The 19258-nt window shown below is 37.5% G+C and overlaps 1 protein-coding gene across 1 annotated transcript; it reads right to left on the bottom strand.

The window, feature by feature from the left end:
- Positions 1 to 6794: 6794 nt before the first annotated feature.
- On the bottom strand, positions 6795 to 18384 carry LOC110932937 (receptor-like protein EIX2). Its single transcript, XM_022176189.2, has 3 exons — positions 15316 to 18384; positions 14134 to 14644; positions 6795 to 6916 (listed from the first exon to the last, which is right to left on the bottom strand). The coding sequence occupies exons 1-3, from the start codon at positions 18382 to 18384 to the stop codon at positions 6903 to 6905; spliced, it is 3594 nt and encodes a 1197-aa protein (XP_022031881.1). The 3' UTR covers positions 6795 to 6902.
- Between the last annotated feature and the right edge of the window lie 874 nt (positions 18385 to 19258).

The following is a 19258-nucleotide window of genomic DNA, read 5'->3' as shown; positions in this document are numbered from 1 at the left end:
TGATGGTGGGTGAAGGTTGAAGATGAAGTGTGGTGGTGGGGTTTTATAAATAAAAATGAAGAAGATGCCCGGATAGTCCCTATGGTTTGCCTTTTAAGGAAAGGGTATTTTTGTCATTTCACATCCTCTTAACAGAGGGACTATCCGGGAACAAAAAATGAAAACTTGGGGACTATTCAGGTAATTTTAGAAACGTAATTTTAGAAAGTTGGGGACTATAGGTGAAAAAAGACGAAACCACAGGGACTATCCGGGTATTTTTCTCATCATTTTATGTTTGGTAACTCTTATAAGAATTGATTAAAATCAAATATCATGCAAGGTTTTCATTAACACCCTATGAACAATTGTGAGTATTTAGCGAAAGTGCGAAACCACGCCTTTGGCTAATGTGTAATTAGTTTTATTGTATGTGTCTTAGCAGGTTACCTATTGCCAGCCCTAGTGTATTATGTCATTTTTAAGCGTAATAACCAAACATATGGTTTAGCAAAGAAACCTTTACGAACTTTAAACAAAGCAATATTATTACTTTGGATGAAAGAGGGAAACAGTAGATGTTTTCAAAGGGCTTTGTGTTTTAGTTATTTAGAAAAAAAATAAAACCTTCACTGGTTATATGGTTTTACTAAAGCAATCAAGACAAGATTGTATATTCGTCCAGAATACAAGCTTAAAACTTTATTAAATACAAGTATACAACGTTATTATGACTTATAACATGAAACCTATTACAACATCTCCACTCTTTTTCATCACTTAGAAAACATGTGACAACAATACTTACGCGTAACATAATAAACCATATAGCTCAATCTACTTAAGAAATTAAAATATGCTATCCTCCATGATCTCTTCACTATCAATGGACCCAAAATTATCCAAAATCCAGTAACAAAACCAACCACTATGCTAATAATTAACCCCCAATCTCCTCCGTCGTCTTCTTTTACTTCTTGGCTTGTATCAGTTGTTGAAGTACGAGGTACACAACCTTTATTTTGAGTTAGTGGAGCTCCACAAAGTGTTGATGCAGATTTTGTGTCCGATGCTTGTCGAATAGATTAGTTATTATTTTATGCTGAATTTGTAATAGTTAGTGAAACGGTCAAACGAACGTGTATAGACCCGCTCGTTTGAAGCGGTCAAACGAGAGGGTTGTTGGTTTGACTGTGTGTGTGTGTTGCTAGACAAAGTTGCTGTGTTGTTATTGGTGTCGAAGGATAAGGCATCGAAGGATTATGAATATCCTTCGATGAGCTCGAAAGATACCCATCGAAGGATGGACCTCGAAGGATATCGAAGGATATCATTCGAGGTATGTGAGTATCTTTCGAAGACTGTCTGATCGAAGGATGATGTTTCGACCAGTCAGTCTGATCCTTCGACCTGCAGTGTTTGTTTTGGTATAAATACCAACACTTTGTCATTTGCAACATAAGAGTGAGAGCACAAGTGTGTGCTAGAGAGAGAATGGAGGTCTGAGACCTCACCGGGAGAAATCACCACTTGGTTTCTCCCCGGATGTATACTTCTTTGGTATTAGTTCGGTTGTCATGTAACCGGGCCGACTTGTAATGTTTACTACCGGATTAATACAAAGTTTGTTATGTTTATCCTCTCTTATCTCTTCCATCTTTGAACATGAACACGAAAATCACGGGTTGGATCCGGAAACTGGACCTACAATTGGTATCAGAGCCATGGTGCCCGATTTAGTAAAACTAACCGTTTACTAAGTCACATGTGCTCTAGATCTGTGATTTTTATGGGTTTTTGTTCAAGATGTAAAAAGGTGAAAATGAGAAAAACCCAGATCTGGACCCGGATATCCAGATCTGTGCTAAACCGGGTGTTGGGTTTTATGTTTTTCTCCTAAATCTTCAAGTTTCCATCATCAAAAACTGTATACAAAGTGTTTTCGGTCAGATCTGCAGATGAACAGTCCTCCGTGTTCATGATGTTCTTGACAGCTTCAAGTTTCGAAAGATGCTGTTTGTCCTCGAAAGATTGAACAGTTTTTCGAAGGATGAAACAAAATTCAAAATTCAAATTTTCATGCTTCGAAATGTGCGAAAGTTGGTCACCTACCACATCAACTTTTCACCAACCTGTCGTACTTTCTGTCCTTGTGTCAGAACCATCGAAAGATATCTTTCGATCTCGAAAGATCATCCTTCGAACAAGGAGATTCGAAAGATGAACAGGAGTGCTCGAAAGATCATCAGTTCTTCGAAGGATCAAAAAGACTTCGAAGGATCAATTCTGAAGTGTACGAAGGATCAGCCATGTCCAACTTCGAAAGGTGTTCGAAAGATCTGTGACATGTGCTCGAAAGATGCTCGAAAGATATGTGACATGTGCTCGAAAGACTTCGAAAGATCATCTTTCGAAGCTGTCTTGGTGTTTATCTTTCGTTTGATGCAGATGTTTCGAAGGATCCAGGTGTTGTGGAATTTTATGAACTCAGACAGTGTGTTGGGGTTAATCATTTAATTCACTTGGAGTCGGGTCGGGTGTTCGCAAGGATTATTCATACCGGGCTTCAAAGTTTCAACATCAAAATTCGTACGGGATTTGGGAACACGCGGGGTGATGCAGCATGATGAACACAAGAGATGATGAAGACTTGATGTTTGAAAATGTGGGGTAGTCACGGTTACCGATGCAATGACAAACATGGTAACGTGACTATTATGGGCCAAACACAACAGTTCCGCTTGGTGGAGGGAATTGGTGAACATTTGACGACAGTTTCTTTGAAGTGGAAAGAATCTGTTAAGGTTTAGAGATCTTACCAAAGAAATGGGGGGATAAAATTTTTTCATTTGTTGAATTTCTTCGGTAAAATTCTAAACGCAATCTCAGGTGGTAGAGTTTATGATCTTCTGGTGATTCAAACGGTTCAGCGTGGAATGTTTTGCACAGACACTTGAAGATCAAGACTTGATGCAGTTGTTTAAGAATGGAACCTTTATCATATGCCGGTTGGAGTTTTGGAAGATCAGCGGAAGATCGGTCAATTGATCCTTTTGAGGAAATTGCACAACACTCAACACGGATACGCGTACTTTGAGGGGGAAATCTTATACAATGAGCATCAGGATGCTACTTACCTGGATCATCGGTCAAGGGGGAATTTGTCTACACAGAGAAGATGAATACTTGGCTGAAGATTGATTGCAATTGCATTTTCAGCATTCGACAGCAACGGACAAGGGGGAATTTGTTGATGCAGATTTTGTGTCCGATGCTTGTCGAATAGATTAGTTATTATTTTATGCTGAATTTGTAATAGTTAGTGAAACGGTCAAACGAACGTGTATAGACCCGCTCGTTTGAAGTGGTCAAACGAGAGGGTTGTTGGTTTGACTGTGTGTGTGTGTTGCTAGACAAAGTTGCTGTGTTGTTATTGGTGTCGAAGGATAAGGCATCGAAGGATTATGAATATCCTTCGATGAGCTCGAAAGATACCCATCGAAGGATGGACCTCGAAGGATATCGAAGGATATCATTCGAGGTATGTGAGTATCTTTCGAAGACTGTCTGATCGAAGGATGATGTTTCGACCAGTCAGTCTGATCCTTCGACCTGCAGTGTTTGTTTTGGTATAAATACCAACACTTTGTCATTTGCAACATAAGAGTGAGAGCACAAGTGTGTGCTAGAGAGAGAATGGAGGTCTGAGACCTCACCGGGAGAAATCACCACTTGGTTTCTCCCCGGATGTATACTTCTTTGGTATTAGTTCGGTTGTCATGTAACCGGGCCGACTTGTAATGTTTACTACCGGATTAATACAAAGTTTGTTATGTTTATCCTCTCTTATCTCTTCCATCTTTGAACATGAACACGAAAATCACGGGTTGGATCCGGAAACTGGACCTACAATTGGTATCAGATAGTGGAAATGTGGGGTAGTCACGGTTTGTTACCTAAGAAGCTGGACTCTTTCATGCTTTGGAGCTGAGTACTCATTGGAATTCTTCCGCTTAAATTGTTGTAGGACACATTGAAGCTACTCAAGAAATTCAGCATTGACAAGCTAATGGGAAGTTCCCCATAAAGATTGTTCAATGATAAATCAAATGATTCAAGTGACTTCATGCCACCAATCTTCTCTGGGATCCTTCCGGTTAAATGATTTCTTGATAAATTCAATGATCTTAACTCTGTCAGAGATGTTAGTTCACTTGGAATATGCCCAACGAGATTGTTACTCGAAAGGTCCAGCAACATCACTAGTCCAAGAAGTGTCTTCTCGTCCCTTTGTCACCAATGAATCACCAATAATAGTATAAGCTGGTCCCTTGATCTTTTAACTCCCGGTTCTTCATTCATTTATTTGAGCACGTTTATGATTCATTTTTCGCACCAAGACCTGTAACAATATAGAATAATAAAATATACAATAACACTAATAAAAATGACTCTAATTTAATTCTAAATTATACAAAATACAACGGATAAAAGTGTATGTTTTATGACACATCAATGTTTATATATACTCACACATCCATAGGGGTGCAAACGAGCCGAGCGGCTTGAGATCGGCTCGAGAAAAAGCTCGAAACGAGCCGAGCCTTTTCGAGCCCGAGCTGAGCTTGAAAATTCTTCATGGATGTGTATCAATATAATACTTAAAAAGGTAAAAGTAGTTCAAAATACAAACTAAACTTACATATAAGTCATAACATAACAAGTCTCAGTACTTAAAATTCAAACATTAACAAATAGCTCAAATGTAATCGTCATCCCCGGAGTGTTCAATGATTTCGACACCATCCGACTCGTATTCAATCTCCTCGTCTACTTCATCCTCTTTCTCCGACTCAAATTTTTCGTCATATTAGGGTAAGGGATAAGGAGAATGGGCTAAAGTTGTAATCTTGGGCCTGTTTTGTAAGGATTTCAAACGGGCCGACTAGGGCGGCTTTGACCGACTAGCGATTTTTTTACTGATTAGTGAAAAATTACTCAGTAGGAGGCCGACTAGCGACTAGTCGGCGATTAATCACCGAGTAATCGCGATTTTTGCAGCAACAATGTTAATTTATATTAATTATAATTATTATTGTGCATATAATTTAGTTATTTTTTATATTTATATAAATGGTAATTATTATTATATAAATATATGTTTAATATATATTAATAAAAATATATATAAACAGAAAGCTCGTTTAGGCTCGCGAGCCGGTTCGAGTTCGATAAGCGAAGCTCGGGCTCGGACTCGTTTAGTAAACGAGCTTGTTTTTAGGTTCGGGCTCGAGCTTGTTTTGCTCGGCTCGTTCGAACTTTTTGAAACTGGCCGGCCGAAAGTATACGAAATAGAACGATCATGAAACCATATTGAAGATCGGTTTGGACAAATTTCGGTTTTAAACCGAACCATATACACCACTAGTTGTTCTCTTTTGTTAAAGAGAGAAAAGAGATTGAGCTTGCTTTCTTACACGGGTTTATTAAGCTCGACATATAAAACTATTATATTTGGCTCGTTTAACCTCACGGGTTTATTAAGCTCGACATCTAAAACTTTACTCGGTTCAAGATGTATCGAGCTTTTTTCGAGCCGAGCTGGTGTAGTTTTGCCAGCGGAACACCTAAAAAAAACTAAACTCTGAAGCCAGCGTGAGTCCAGTAAAGACTACATAGCCTGACCAGGGTGGAGCAAAATAAGGCTTTTCGATTTGAGGGGTGTGATAACCTTATACATAAAGTTCAACACACAATGTCATACGTATAAACATTGTAAAATAGTTTTCTTTGTCCAAACACTCAAGTCCATCTTGGACATCAAGAAACCATACCTGGATATGAATGACAAACAAAACCAATAGACATCAAATACCAGCTGCATCTTTTTATTATAAACTAGTTTATAGACCCATGTATTACATGAGTTTGAGGATAGAAAATGAAAGTCTTTAAAATAATCATGGAGTTGATCGAGTTCTTTAGGGAAATAAATGTGTTTTCTATTTATATAAACTTAAATGAGTTTTTTTTTAAAATATATATTATTGTTGAGGTTTGTTGCGTTTGAAGGACATCACGATTATAAGTTTTAAATTATTTTTTATATTTCATATTATTTCTTGCATCACACATAATTAATATAAATTTTGATATGAATACAAATAACCCTAATATGAACTATACATACAAAATTAAAGAAAATATAACACTACTCATTTTAAATGATGCGTTTACGAAGTAAGAATGTTGTTTTTGAATACAAAATAATTAGTATATTTTGTTTCAAATTAATATTTTCTAATTTTAAAAAGTGTTATCAAAGTAGAAGATAGAATGGAATTAGTTAATGATCTAAGATTATATATTAAACACACACACACATATACATATATATATTGTTTATACATATGTTTAACATTTGTGAAAACGGTAATAACAAATTATAAACGTGATGAGGTTTTAAATTTTTGGTTACGTCAAATAGTGATGGGTATATAAATTTTTGGTTATTTCATCTTCTTTTGATAAGTATGTTTTTATTTACTAAAGTAAAGATATTATACTAAAGTATAGGTAAGTAGATAATTAATATTAGTTATTAAGAATTAAGAATATTGAAGAGCTATATTCATGAATATAAGATTATTTCTAATATATATTAACTTCAATCATTTAATAGTCTTTATATTAATTTATTATTATTTATTATATGGTTGAGGTAGCATGATAAATTGCCATATGGCATTTTGGTGAAATCCTTTGATATAAGAAAATGCCATGTGGCATTAAAGTTACTCTTTTATTAGTATTAGATCATAAAAAAATGTAAACCATGAATATATCGCAAACAGGGAACAAACAAAACCAACATATCGATATCTTTTTTAACAAATTGTTGCTTATTTCCTCTACCATTGTCGTCAATTATCGACACCTAAACTCTTGGTGCACTTGTGTCTGTACTTTGTCTTTATTCTGTATGATATTAGACGATGTCCTTTGTTAGTCCTGTAAGTTTGACCAAGTCAACCATCCTCCTGGTTTGACTTGGCCAAACAGTTAGAACATGATTGTAACATGTCTATGTCGAAGGATGACTCATCGAAGGATAGTTTAGATCCTTCGATGAGCTCGAAAGATGAACCTTCGTTGGATGATGATGGACCTCGATAGATCATCCTTCGAGGTATATGTAGATCCTTCGATAAGTTCCAGATCGATAGATGATCCTTCGATCAGCCTATCTGATCCTTCGACCAGACGATCAGTGTTGGGTATATATACCCATGTAGTGTGTTCACTTCATTAGAGACAAGAGAGATAAGGATAGACACTTCACAGAGAACACACACACACTTAGAGAGTTTGCAAAACAGATTTGTAGACATTGAGCTTGTAACCGAACCTTTCATACGTATTAATACAAGTGGTGTTAATCGGTGAATATTGTGTGTCTTGTGTTTGTGCTTGTTTCATCTCGGTTTGCACTCTAGCTTGGATTCCGCACTTGCTAGTGTGTTTCACATAACAAGGTTAAGGTTTGACCTCATCCTCCGAGGGACCTACAAGTGGTATCAGAGCTTTGGCTCTTTTCCTTCTTAAAACCGAGTTTTTACAAGACTTTGGAGTGTTTGAACACATGGTTTAGCACCCGTTTTTAGTGTTTTTCTCGCATTTCTTGACGTAAAAACGTGTTCTAAACTAACCGGGTGTGTTAAAGAACGGGTTGGGTAACTTAAAACTTGTTTTTAAGAAACTTGGTGATTTCCGGCCAAAATTCCGGCTTACTCCGGTAACCGGTTTCTGGATAAGATCTTTCCATTTTAAGCAATATTTTATTAGTCAAATCTGAGTTGGTGAAAAAGTATGGTCTGACCATACCTTTCTGCCGAAAGATCTCTACCAACCCATCACCTTTTCACCAACCTGTCACCTTTGTGTCAGCTGTGTCAGTTCACATCGAAAGATATCCTTCGAAGTCGAAAGATCATCTTTCGATCAAAGGAGGTTCGACAGATAATCATCCTTCGAACATCCTTCGAAGTCTGTGAATTATCTTTCGATCCAAGGAATCTTTTCGAAGGATATATCTTTTAATCTACAGTTTCTTATTCGAAAGATAAGGATCCTTCGTTTGGAGAATCTTTCGAAAACATTGTTCGAAATTCAACAGTGATCTTTCGAACACTGTTGATCCTTCGAACAAGTAGTATCTTTCGATCTTGGTCTGTTTAGATTTAACAAGTTTGTGTTGTCTTGTCTTTCGATCAAGGGATCCTTCGGCTGGCTGTCACCTTTCGAGATATTCATATAGACTTCATTTTTCTTATCCAACATGAATCCGAGTTGGTGGGGAACTCCGGCTCCAGATAGTGGAAAATACACAAGTACAGGTTCAACTCCTTCATGGTGGGGTACACCGGCTCCGGATGGGGGAAAATATACAAATACAAGTTTATCTCCCTCATGGGCCGAATCTCCCACACCACCTCGAATTACGGCAGAACAATGGGCATCGGTTACTAATCAAAAGCAAAGTGAACCGAAAATGACAACAGATTTATATGGCAATCCGATACAAGTTCCTAAGCCAGCTCTCACCACAGACTTGTATGGAAATCCATTACCACCAGTTGCCTCACAATGTCATCTTTCTACTGAAGCACCATCATCTCCTGATCCAAGGAACAGTAGTCAGACAAAAACAGCATTGTATGCTGAAATTGTCAAAGATGTCAGCAATGGTGAATCCTCGGGAGGAAATGACAGTTCTGAACATAACAGTAGTTCAGATGAAGAGGTTTCAACTTCTGTTGAGGGTGATCCAACTTCAAGTTCAAGCGAGGATGGATCTGAATGTGAATCATCAAGTGAGGTTATAAATTCTGATGCAGAAAGGCCAACACCTGAGAGTGATTCCAGTCAGGTATGTGTCGATGAACCCACTGCTGTAGATTGTGATAATTGTGCTAGCTTAAGAGTTAAGTGTGCTGATTTAGAAGCAAACATGTCTGAGTTGCAAGGCAAACATGATGCTTTACAAGCTAGTTTGTTTGACTTGCAAGACAAACATGTTTCATTGAATGCCAAGTGGTGTGAATTGCAAAGCAAACACGAAGTTTTGCAAGAGAAATATGATGTGACGTTTATCCACAACCAGAAGTTGACCGTGGATCTTTCAAAATGCACTAAAGCCAACATGTTTTATGAGAACCATGAAAAAGAGTTTAAGTCTGTAATTGAGAACTTGAAGAAAGATAAAACCGAATTAACTAAAATGGTTTCCAGAAAACAAACTACAAACTGACATTAATTTGTATATATCTCGCCTTGAGATAATGCAAAAGGAGATGGCTTGTGTCAAAACTGAAAGTGAAGCGATCCAGCTTAAGCTAGACAGTTATTTGAGCTCTAGCTATGTGTTGGATCACATCATTGACGTTCAGAAAGAAAAACGGGATGTCACATGCATAGGCTACAAGAAAGTTCCACCACCAGTGAGACACAATTATGATGCAATGCCTGACGAGGAGGATAGAGTGTTCTTTGAACCATCTGTTCCTCTAGATGTAAAGGAGTTTGCAACAGGACTCGGATATAAGAAAGAGGTATCATCCGATTCAGATGTATCAGCAGATACATGTGTGTCTTCTGCTGAACTGAATCAGGATCCTCCAATCATTACTGAGGATGCTGATTCTTCTGATGATGAATCTGATGATGCTGTCCCAGCAAAGTCTGATGCGGAAGTCAAAGATGGGGACATACCTCTCGAGAATTACATTCTATGTGATCCTCCTGCAAAACCCGCTAAGACTGTTGCAATAGAGTCATCGTCTGTAAAAGAGTCGGAGAATGTGAATTTGCTGTACACTCTTGTTGGTGATGATAAAATCTATTCAGACAAAGATTTTCCTATTAAGAATGTTAATCAATCTTTAATAAGTAAAGTCTTTGAAAATTCGACAAGTAAGTTTTTGGGAAAGACAGGATCTCGTGTTACAGTAACACAATGTCCTCCTATTCCAAAGGCCGAAATTCGAAAACAATTTGGCAATAAGAAATTACCAACAGTGCAAAAACAGCAAAATCATGCCAAACCCAAAGGAAAATCAACGACTCAAGCTCAAAGGAAGCCGAATCAAAAGAAAAACACGAATGTGAACTTTGTGAAATCTAAGGGAACGGACAAAATCGAAACTTTTGAGAACAAATCTAACTTAGATTTTGTTAAACAAGCAACAGTGTTGAAAAGAAATGAACCAGACTGTTCAAAACCTAGTACCTCGGGATCACAAAGTTCATCATCGGCAAGACGATCACATGATACTTCGGGGATTGTTGAACGAAGATCATGTTTTGAATGTGGTACAATTGGACACATAATTCGGAATTGTCCATATCTTCATAAGTTGAAAGCAAAGGTTGATGATCCCTGTGAACAAAATCATGCCGCCCAAGAGAATGGAAAAGGCAAACAGGGCGAAAACAAGAAAAAGGTTCGGAAGATAAACCTCGTGAAATCAAGAGGGACTGATAAAATTGATACGTTTGAAAACAAATCCAACAAGGATTCTGTTAAACAAAGTAAAATTTTGAAAAGAAACAGTCAAAACAACTATACACAACAAACAAACGGTTGTGATGTAGGACCAAGTACCTCAAGATCACGAAGTTCATCATCCAGCTATTGCAGTTATGATACTCCGAGGTTTGTTGAGCGGAGATCATGCTTTGAATGCTGTGAGTATGGACACATCATTAAGAATTGTCCATATCTCACCAAGGGAAAGTCAAAAGTTGATGCCCCCCATGGTAACAATTACCATAAACGATCCGTTTCACCAAAACAGGACCCTCGTCTTGTTAAACAACGAGAAAAGAAACAGAAAAAGAAACAAAGAAAAGAAGCTGAAAAGGTTTTAAAACCGGAGGTCATCCAAACAAAATCTGTTAAATCGGATGTTAAACATGAAAAACAGAAACAGATTTGGATACCAAAACCGGTAACTGTTTCAGGGGGAGTTACATCAATTCCGAATCATCGGGAAATGGATGTTACAATTCTCGATGATGACGGACGACCCAAGTCTGTGAAGGCTTGGGTCCCCCTCTCCAACTAATCTCTGAATGAGTGTGCAGGATGTTCCAGGAGGAACTATTGATAGTCTTAGGATTGTTGATAGTGGAGCGTCCATACACAAGATTGGCGACATAAGGCTCCGAAATATTGTTACAAACTAGGAGAATGTTGTTGCCATTGGTGGAGAGAGGGAAAAAGAAAAGAAGACAAAAATGTCTGATGAAAGAATGTGTTTGAATGAAGTTGCAAAATTCGACCAAATGAAGAACGTGCCAAAATTTGGTTGTTATGGTTTTTGATCGGGTCCTCAGGAAAGAATACAATGAAATGTGTGCAGAAGCCTTGGCATGGATTGAATATCCGCACACCATTTCTGAAAGGGAAAGTCAAAGACCTTCGCTGGTGCAATGTGGAAGACCAGCCGGAACCAAAGGTTTTTGATCGTGTCGCTGTGAAGAGATTTTTCAGTAGCTACAAAATCGACTTTGAAGTCCACACCAGGTGGATATCCAGTTTGGGAGAGTGCTCAGATTCCTTGCAATGCACGAAACAGTTGCAGGATACGGTTTTTAAATTTCTAATCTCTCCTATACTTGTTGATTTTTAAGCTGCTTTATGAATTATATCATCTCATACAACACTCTTTGGCCTGACACGTTGATCTCGAATATCACCTTACACGTGATTGTTTCACTATGACACTCGTCAATGTTGTCATGGTCCGCACCGCTTACCGACGTGCCAACTGATTTTTCCAAAATTCAATAAATCTTTTCTGATTAAAACTTAATTTTGGTAAACGACATTGAGGTAAAACAAGAGTAAAACCAACATCGGAAAATCATTTTTGTAAATACCTTTGTGTTTTTAAATCTTATCTTAGTTTATTGATTTTAGGGGGAGTAAATCCAAAAATCTGAAAATCCAAAAACATCGAAAAATTTCAAAAACACAAAAACAATAGAAAAACAAAAATGAGTTTCCTGGCGAGCAAAAGAGAAAATGATAGTACATCAGTGGTCTATCCAAACCTCTTGAAACCTTAAATGAAAAACGATAAGCAACTCTATATAAGATGTATCGGTAGGCTCACAATCATTTTAAAGTGTGCAGGGTGATATAAACTTAAATCGACTGAAGACCAGGTGGGAACCATTCATTGGCATACGGTCTTAGTACCGAAATTTCGTTTGATAGATTGCCGAGGTTATGAGATATTCGGTCTTTATGCTACTTATCATCTGGGTATCATGGTTGTATCTTTTACCGAAAAAATAACGGGGACGCAAGTCTAGATCTTCCATGATACTATACATACGTGTACATACTGCATTCGACCTCATAAGTGATCAACAATCACATGTCCATATCAAATAAGTGATAATATATCACATTTATCCGGGAGTCAAGTTCGTCTCTCTGCTGTACGGAAGTACTGACCTGTTCACGGACTTACTCCTGTGCCCTCATGCATCGAAAATCAAGTTCCTCATCAATAAGTGATTCTATCACATAGGGCTTGTTTTCAAATCAAAATAAGTGAGAATCTCACATCATATACGGTCAAACAGATGATAATCGGTATACTCACCGGTAAGATGAACCCTCGTGCATACCTTGATACGGGAATGTGTCGTGATGTGGATGAACACCGGTCGGTAAGTATAAATCATACCTTAACGTATCTCCTCGCCATGATTACATCTGATAAGTTGAGCTTAAGTGGACAACAATACCGATAATTGTTATAGGATGCTTATCTTAATGTTAACTAACTGAACAACAAGAGCACTTTGGCATGACCGTACACTGATATGATTCTCTTACCCTCGAAACTCGCAAAAAGAATGTCTGTATATATTTATTTACTGCTTTCAGTCTTTACATTCGAAAAATTCAAAAATACCAAAAAGATTTTAGGTGTGTTTTAATATAAACTTTATAAAAGCCAAAAAGATTTTATTTCTATTTTATTTTCGATCGTACGATGTCGGACGGTGTTTGATTGTGACATGGTCATTCGTGTGTCATTTGTTTATATAAACTATATTCCAAGCAGTTGTTCTCATTACGCGTTTAGATTTCTTGCATGTGCAGATTCTAAAGGCAAGGAGAACATGGTCGATGACAAGCTTCGGAATGAAGACACGACGTGAAGGCTCTCAAATGATGAAGATGATCGAGTTGCCGCTGACCATCATCAACACCACAAGGATCTCAAGCTATAAAGATCAAGTTATTCACGAGCATAACTCAAGGGGGAGCTTATGTTAAGGGGGAGTTTGTCAACACACTTCCTACATGTTACGGGTAGTTTGTTGATACACTTTCTGCTTTCAAGACGTGAAGACTTTGAAGATCCTCCGACATTGAAGACTTGAAAGGACGTCAGAGACTTGAAAACACGAAGATCAAGACAAAGCTACAGCCAAGGGGGAGTTTGTTGGTGCACTTGTGTCTGTACTTTGTCTTTATTCTGTATGATATTAGACGATGTCCTTTGTTAGTCCTGTAAGTTTGACCAAGTCAACCATCCTCCTGGTTTGACTTGGCCAAACAGTTAGAACATGATTGTAACATGTCTATGTCGAAGGATGACTCATCGAAGGATAGTTTAGATCCTTCGATGAGCTCGAAAGATGAACCTTCGTTGGATGATAATGGACCTCGATAGATCATCCTTCGAGGTATATGTAGATCCTTCGATAAGTTTCAGATCGATAGATGATCCTTCGATCAGCCTATCTGATCCTTCGACCAGACGATCAGTGTTGGGTATATAATACCCATGTAGTGTGTTCACTTCATTAGAGACAAGAGAGATAAGGATAGACACTTCACAGAGAACACACACACACTTAGAGAGTTTGCAAAACAGATTTGTAGACATTGAGCTTGTAACCGAACCTTTCATACGTATTAATACAAGTGGTGTTAATCGGTGAATATTGTGTGTCTTGTGTTTGTGCTTGTTTCATCTCGGTTTGCACTCTAGCTTGGATTCCGCACTTGCTAGTGTGTTTCACATAACAAGGTTAAGGTTTGACCTCATCCTCCGAGGGACCTACATAAACCATACAAGACACCAGCATACTTCTCCAACGAGCCGCTGAAGAAATTATCCTTCAACTTCCTGAAAGTACACGCGGTAAGCAGACTATCCGAACCCGCTTGATGACAAACACCAATCCTTTCGACTTCCAATAACTCAGCTAACTTATTCAACCCACCATGAAGACTGTTGCGGAACTTCATCAGATGTTTAATATCGAAAATGGTGGGAAAATACATATTAATCAAACTAAAAAATCCAGATTGCGTATCAGGCAGATTCTGACATGTTAACACTTTCAACAAATATCCGAAATCATATCCACTGTGAAATGTTACCCAATACACACTATCATTCAGCACAATCCCTGAAGATATCAACAACTCGCCAAATCTACGCGCATCGATTCCGTTTTCGTTATTTTTCTTAAAATCGATACCGCTCTGTTTCAACAGCTCAACAGAATCATTTGCGAAAAGATCATCATTCACGTTAAACTCATGGAAATTGAACTGCCAGATGCAAAACTTATACGAACATATTTATTGTTTTTCATTCAAGTCTAAGCATTCGACTTCATCCCGCTCAGTATACTGAAAACATATTTGTTCAACATTAACTTATAATGATATTTACCATAATTTTTAGGAATCATTTTATGTTTGGTAACTCTTATAAGAATTGATTAAAATGATCAAATATCTTGCAAGGTTTTCATTAACACCCTATGAACAATTGTGAGTATTTAGCGAAAGTGTGAAACCACGCCTTTGGCTAATGTGTAATTAGTTTTATTGTATGTGTCTTAGCAGGTTACCTATTGCCAGCCCTAGTGTATTATGTCATTTTTAAGCGTGATAACCAAACATATGGTTTAGCAAAGAAACCTTTACGAACTTTAAACAAAGCAATATTATTACTTTGGATGAAAGAGGGAAACAGTAGATGTTTTCAAAGGGCTTTGTGTTTTAGTTATTTAGAAAAAGAATAAATAAATAAAACCTTCACTGGTTATATGGTTTTACTAAAGCAACCAAGACAACATTGTATATTCTCCAGAATACAAGCTTAAAACTTTATTAAATACAAGTATACAACGTTATTATGACTTATAACATGAAACCTATTACATCATCTCCACTCTTTTTCATCACTTAGAAAACATGTGACAACAATACTTACGCGTAACATTATAAACCATATAGCTCCATCTACTTAAGAAATTAAAATATGCTATCCTCCATGATCTCTTCACTATCAATGGACCCAAAATTATCCAAAATCCAGTAACAAAACCAACCACTATGCTAATAATTAACCCCCAATCTCCTCCGCCGTCTTCTTTTTCTTCTCGGCTTGTATCAGTTGTTGAAGTACGAGGTACACAACCTTTATTTTGAGTTAGTGGAGCTCCACAAAGTTTGTTACCTAAGAAGCTGGACTCTTTCATGCTTTGGAGCTGAGTACTCGTTGGAATTCTTCCACTGAAATTGTTGTAGGACACGTTGAAGCTACTCAAGAAATTCAGCATTGACAAGCTAATGGGAAGTTCCCCATAAAGATTGTTCAATGATAAATCAAATGATTCAAGTGACTTCATGCCACCAATCTTCTCTGGGATCCTTCCGGTCAAATGATTTCTTGATAAATTCAATGATCTTAACTCTGTCAGAGATGTTAGTTCACTTGGAATATGCCCAACGAGATTGTTACTCGAAAGGTCCAGCAACATCACTAGTCCAAGAATGGTGTTATATGTGTCTTCTCGTCCCTTTGTCACCAATGAATCACCAATAATAGTATAAGCTGGTCCACGGCCAAAGTTGAAAGCAAAAAGATCCCTTGGGGTAGCTTCTATGCCGGAAAGGATGCTAAAGTTGTTAAAACAACTTGGAATATTTCCATCAAGATTATTATGAGCAAGATCCAAGATTTGAACATCTTTAAGATAACATATCTCATGAGGAATACTTCCGTCCAAATTGTTAGCTCTAAAGTTGAGTAATCTCAAAAGAGTGAGTTTTGTCCCAATCCATGTTGGAATTCTCCCAGTAAGTTCATTTCTGCCAAGTTGAAGGACCTTTAATTTCATCAATTTCATAAGAGAAGACGGTAAACGTCCTGAGATCTTATTCCCGCGCATGCTTAAGAATTCTAAGGAAGGTATAGAACCCAATGTTCTTGGAATCTCACCAGACAAATTGTTATTCTCCAAGTTTAAGACTCCTAAACTCAGCCACTTTTCCCAGCAGTCTGGAATGACGCCAGACAAATTATTATTTCCCAAGTTAAGAAACTTTATTTTTGTGACACCATTGGAACACAATAAATGTTGTAGGGATCCTAGCAATTCATTGAAGCTTAAGTTGACTTCCTCAAGTGTTGCAGGGATAACCAACAACGTTATATTTCCTTGGATGCGATTTTCTGACATATCTAAGTAAGCAAGATTGGGAAATGAATCAACAAATGACTCCGGCATGGGTGATGAAATGTGTGTGTTACTTACGTCCAGTTCCGTTAATTTCTTTTGTGATTGCAACCACAATGGAAAGTCAGGCCCTAAAACCCAAGAGTTCAAATAAAGTTCCCGCAACTGGAAAGCGGGAATCCAGCTTTCAACTTGCGGTCTGAAAGTTAAGTTGTTTCCTGCTCCATCTAGATAATTCAAGCTCACTAGTTTTGCAAAGTGAGATTTTGTCACAACACCCGTCAACGAATTGTTAGAAAAACCTAAAGAATTCAACTTTGAAAGTTGACCAAGGCTATCAGGAAGGCTGCCATCTAGTTGGTTATTTGAAAGAATTAACTCCTTCAATGACGATAGTCGTCCAATCCAATTGGGAAGGCTGCCGTTTATGCGGTTATCTGAAAGATCCAACACCTCCAATGAAGATAACCGCTCCATTGAGTATGGTATGGGACCAGAAACTTGGTTTAGACTAATATCTAACATCCTTAGAAGAGATAATTGTCCTATAGTAAGAGGAATTATACTATCTATATAGTTCCCACGCAAGGACAATGACTCTAAGGTAGGTGATTTGCATTCAAGAAAACTTTTAAGAAGATATGTTAGAGTAATATTACCAAAACTATTACGTGACAAATCAATCTCTCTTATATTACAAAGGTTACCTAATGATTTAGGTATTATCCTGGTGAGTTGATTGTATGAAAGGTCAAGGCTAAGAAGAGAGGTTAAGTTGTGAAGTGAATCGATAAGTGAACTTGAAATACCACAAGAACTAATACCTAATGAGATGAGGTTACTATTGGACAATTCTTCTAATACTAATGAGGAGTTCATCAAATTGTTACCATTCAGATAAAGAAATTCAAGAGATGTCAAATTGCGGAAGCTAGGAAGAGGGCCAAGAAAGCTCATACTTAAATCTAAAGAAACCAGACTGGTCATACTAGATATCCACTGTGGCGGCACGGATATATAAAAATAGTTACCAGAAAGATCAAGTAAGGAAAGGGACGTTAGATTAAGACGATGAACATATGGATGAATATCTGAGAGTGCACAACTAGATAAATGTAGTTCAACCAAAGAAGGAAGGGTATTGATCACCTGAAGCCAATCAACTGCCTCGCTAAGGTCCACACCACTCATATCCAGGTGATGCAACATACCGAGACCAGACAACCACTGCATATTCATCACGCTTGTTGATTCCTCGTTGAATTCGTGAAAACTTCCAAGACAAAGGACGTTCAAGTTTGAAAGATTCCCTAGTTGTGGAGGGATAGTTCCACCAAATTTGGAATTCGAAAGGTTAAGATATTTAAGGTTTGGAAGAGAACCAATGAATTTAGGAACCTGGATCCCTCTAAAATCATTGCAACTCAAGTCCAAATGCTTGAGTTGCTTTAGGTCCAACAAGGATCTACTTATATCCCCTTTCAATCTCTGTTTTGATGCGTCTGTGTATTCTTTTTCAGTGAAGTAACTAACTGAATAAGCAGGACAATGACCACCATGTCCAGGAAGATGAACCCGATGAACATGACCTGTAGAATTATCACAAGTAATCCCATACCAGTTGCAACAATCTTTGTTCTCGGCAACCCAGGATGCAAGTCGATGAGTTTCATCAGTCAAGCCATGCTTGAACCGGAGAAGTGCTTGTCTCTCGGCGTCAATGCATAATACATGTTCAGAGTTTTGTTTGGATGAGCATGAACAAAACAAGGCTAGAACAACAAGAAGGCACATGTGACAACAAGAGAAACTAGAAAACGAAAGTCTAGGAGTCATATTGGTTGAGTAAAAATTGTCTATTGATTGTAATTTACAAGATAAATTACATTTATATTCCAGCATTTGTATTCCAAGTATTTATATTCCATGTAAAGGCAAAGTCACGTAAACACATAAGTCAAATCCCACATTTATTGACGCTGAATTAGTCAAGTAAACTCTTGAAGGTGCCCAGTAATTTCAAAATCAATATATGTGGATATAAATGAGATCTTTGAATGAACAAATAAACTTATTGACGCTGAATTAGTCCAAGTAAACCCTGGAAGGTGACCGGTAATTTCAAAATCAATATAAGTGGACATAAATGAGATCCTATGTAGCACGGAACCCGGCCCGACATTCACGCGGTTCCTTTTCAGCCGTTCAAAAAAAATTAACACGGAAACGGGTACGGGGACGATACGGATACGGGGAACGGCAAAACTCAAAAATCAAGATACGGGTACGGTGAATGTACTGCAAAACAAATTAAAAAAAAATATTTTTTATGTAAAGATTTATAAACTTAATGACCAAATGTAAACTAGTGAAAATAATGGGGGTTAAATGTTAACATGTACTCATTAATTTTACACTTTTTTATGTAAGTTTTACAAGTTTTAGGAATGAGTAAACTGCTATTTTGGTCCCTGTGGTTTGGTCACTTTTGCCACTTTAGTCCAAAACTTAAAATTTTTGCATCTGGGTCCCTGTGGTTTCAGTTTTATTGCCATTTTGGTCCAAAAATGAAATCAGGTCATATTTGTCTTATAAAATCTTGCAATTTTGTCACTTTCCTCAAGGGGAAATCAGGTCATATTTGTCTTATAAAATATGGTATTTATTTATAAAAATGAAATGATCATTTTGCCGCTGTGGAAAATGACAA

This window comes from Helianthus annuus, chromosome 4 (assembly GCF_002127325.2).
Source record: "Helianthus annuus cultivar XRQ/B chromosome 4, HanXRQr2.0-SUNRISE, whole genome shotgun sequence".
Lineage (NCBI taxonomy): Eukaryota > Viridiplantae > Streptophyta > Magnoliopsida > Asterales > Asteraceae > Helianthus > Helianthus annuus.
The sequence above is the reverse complement of the archived record's forward strand: the minus strand, read 5'-3'. Positions and strand labels throughout refer to the sequence as shown.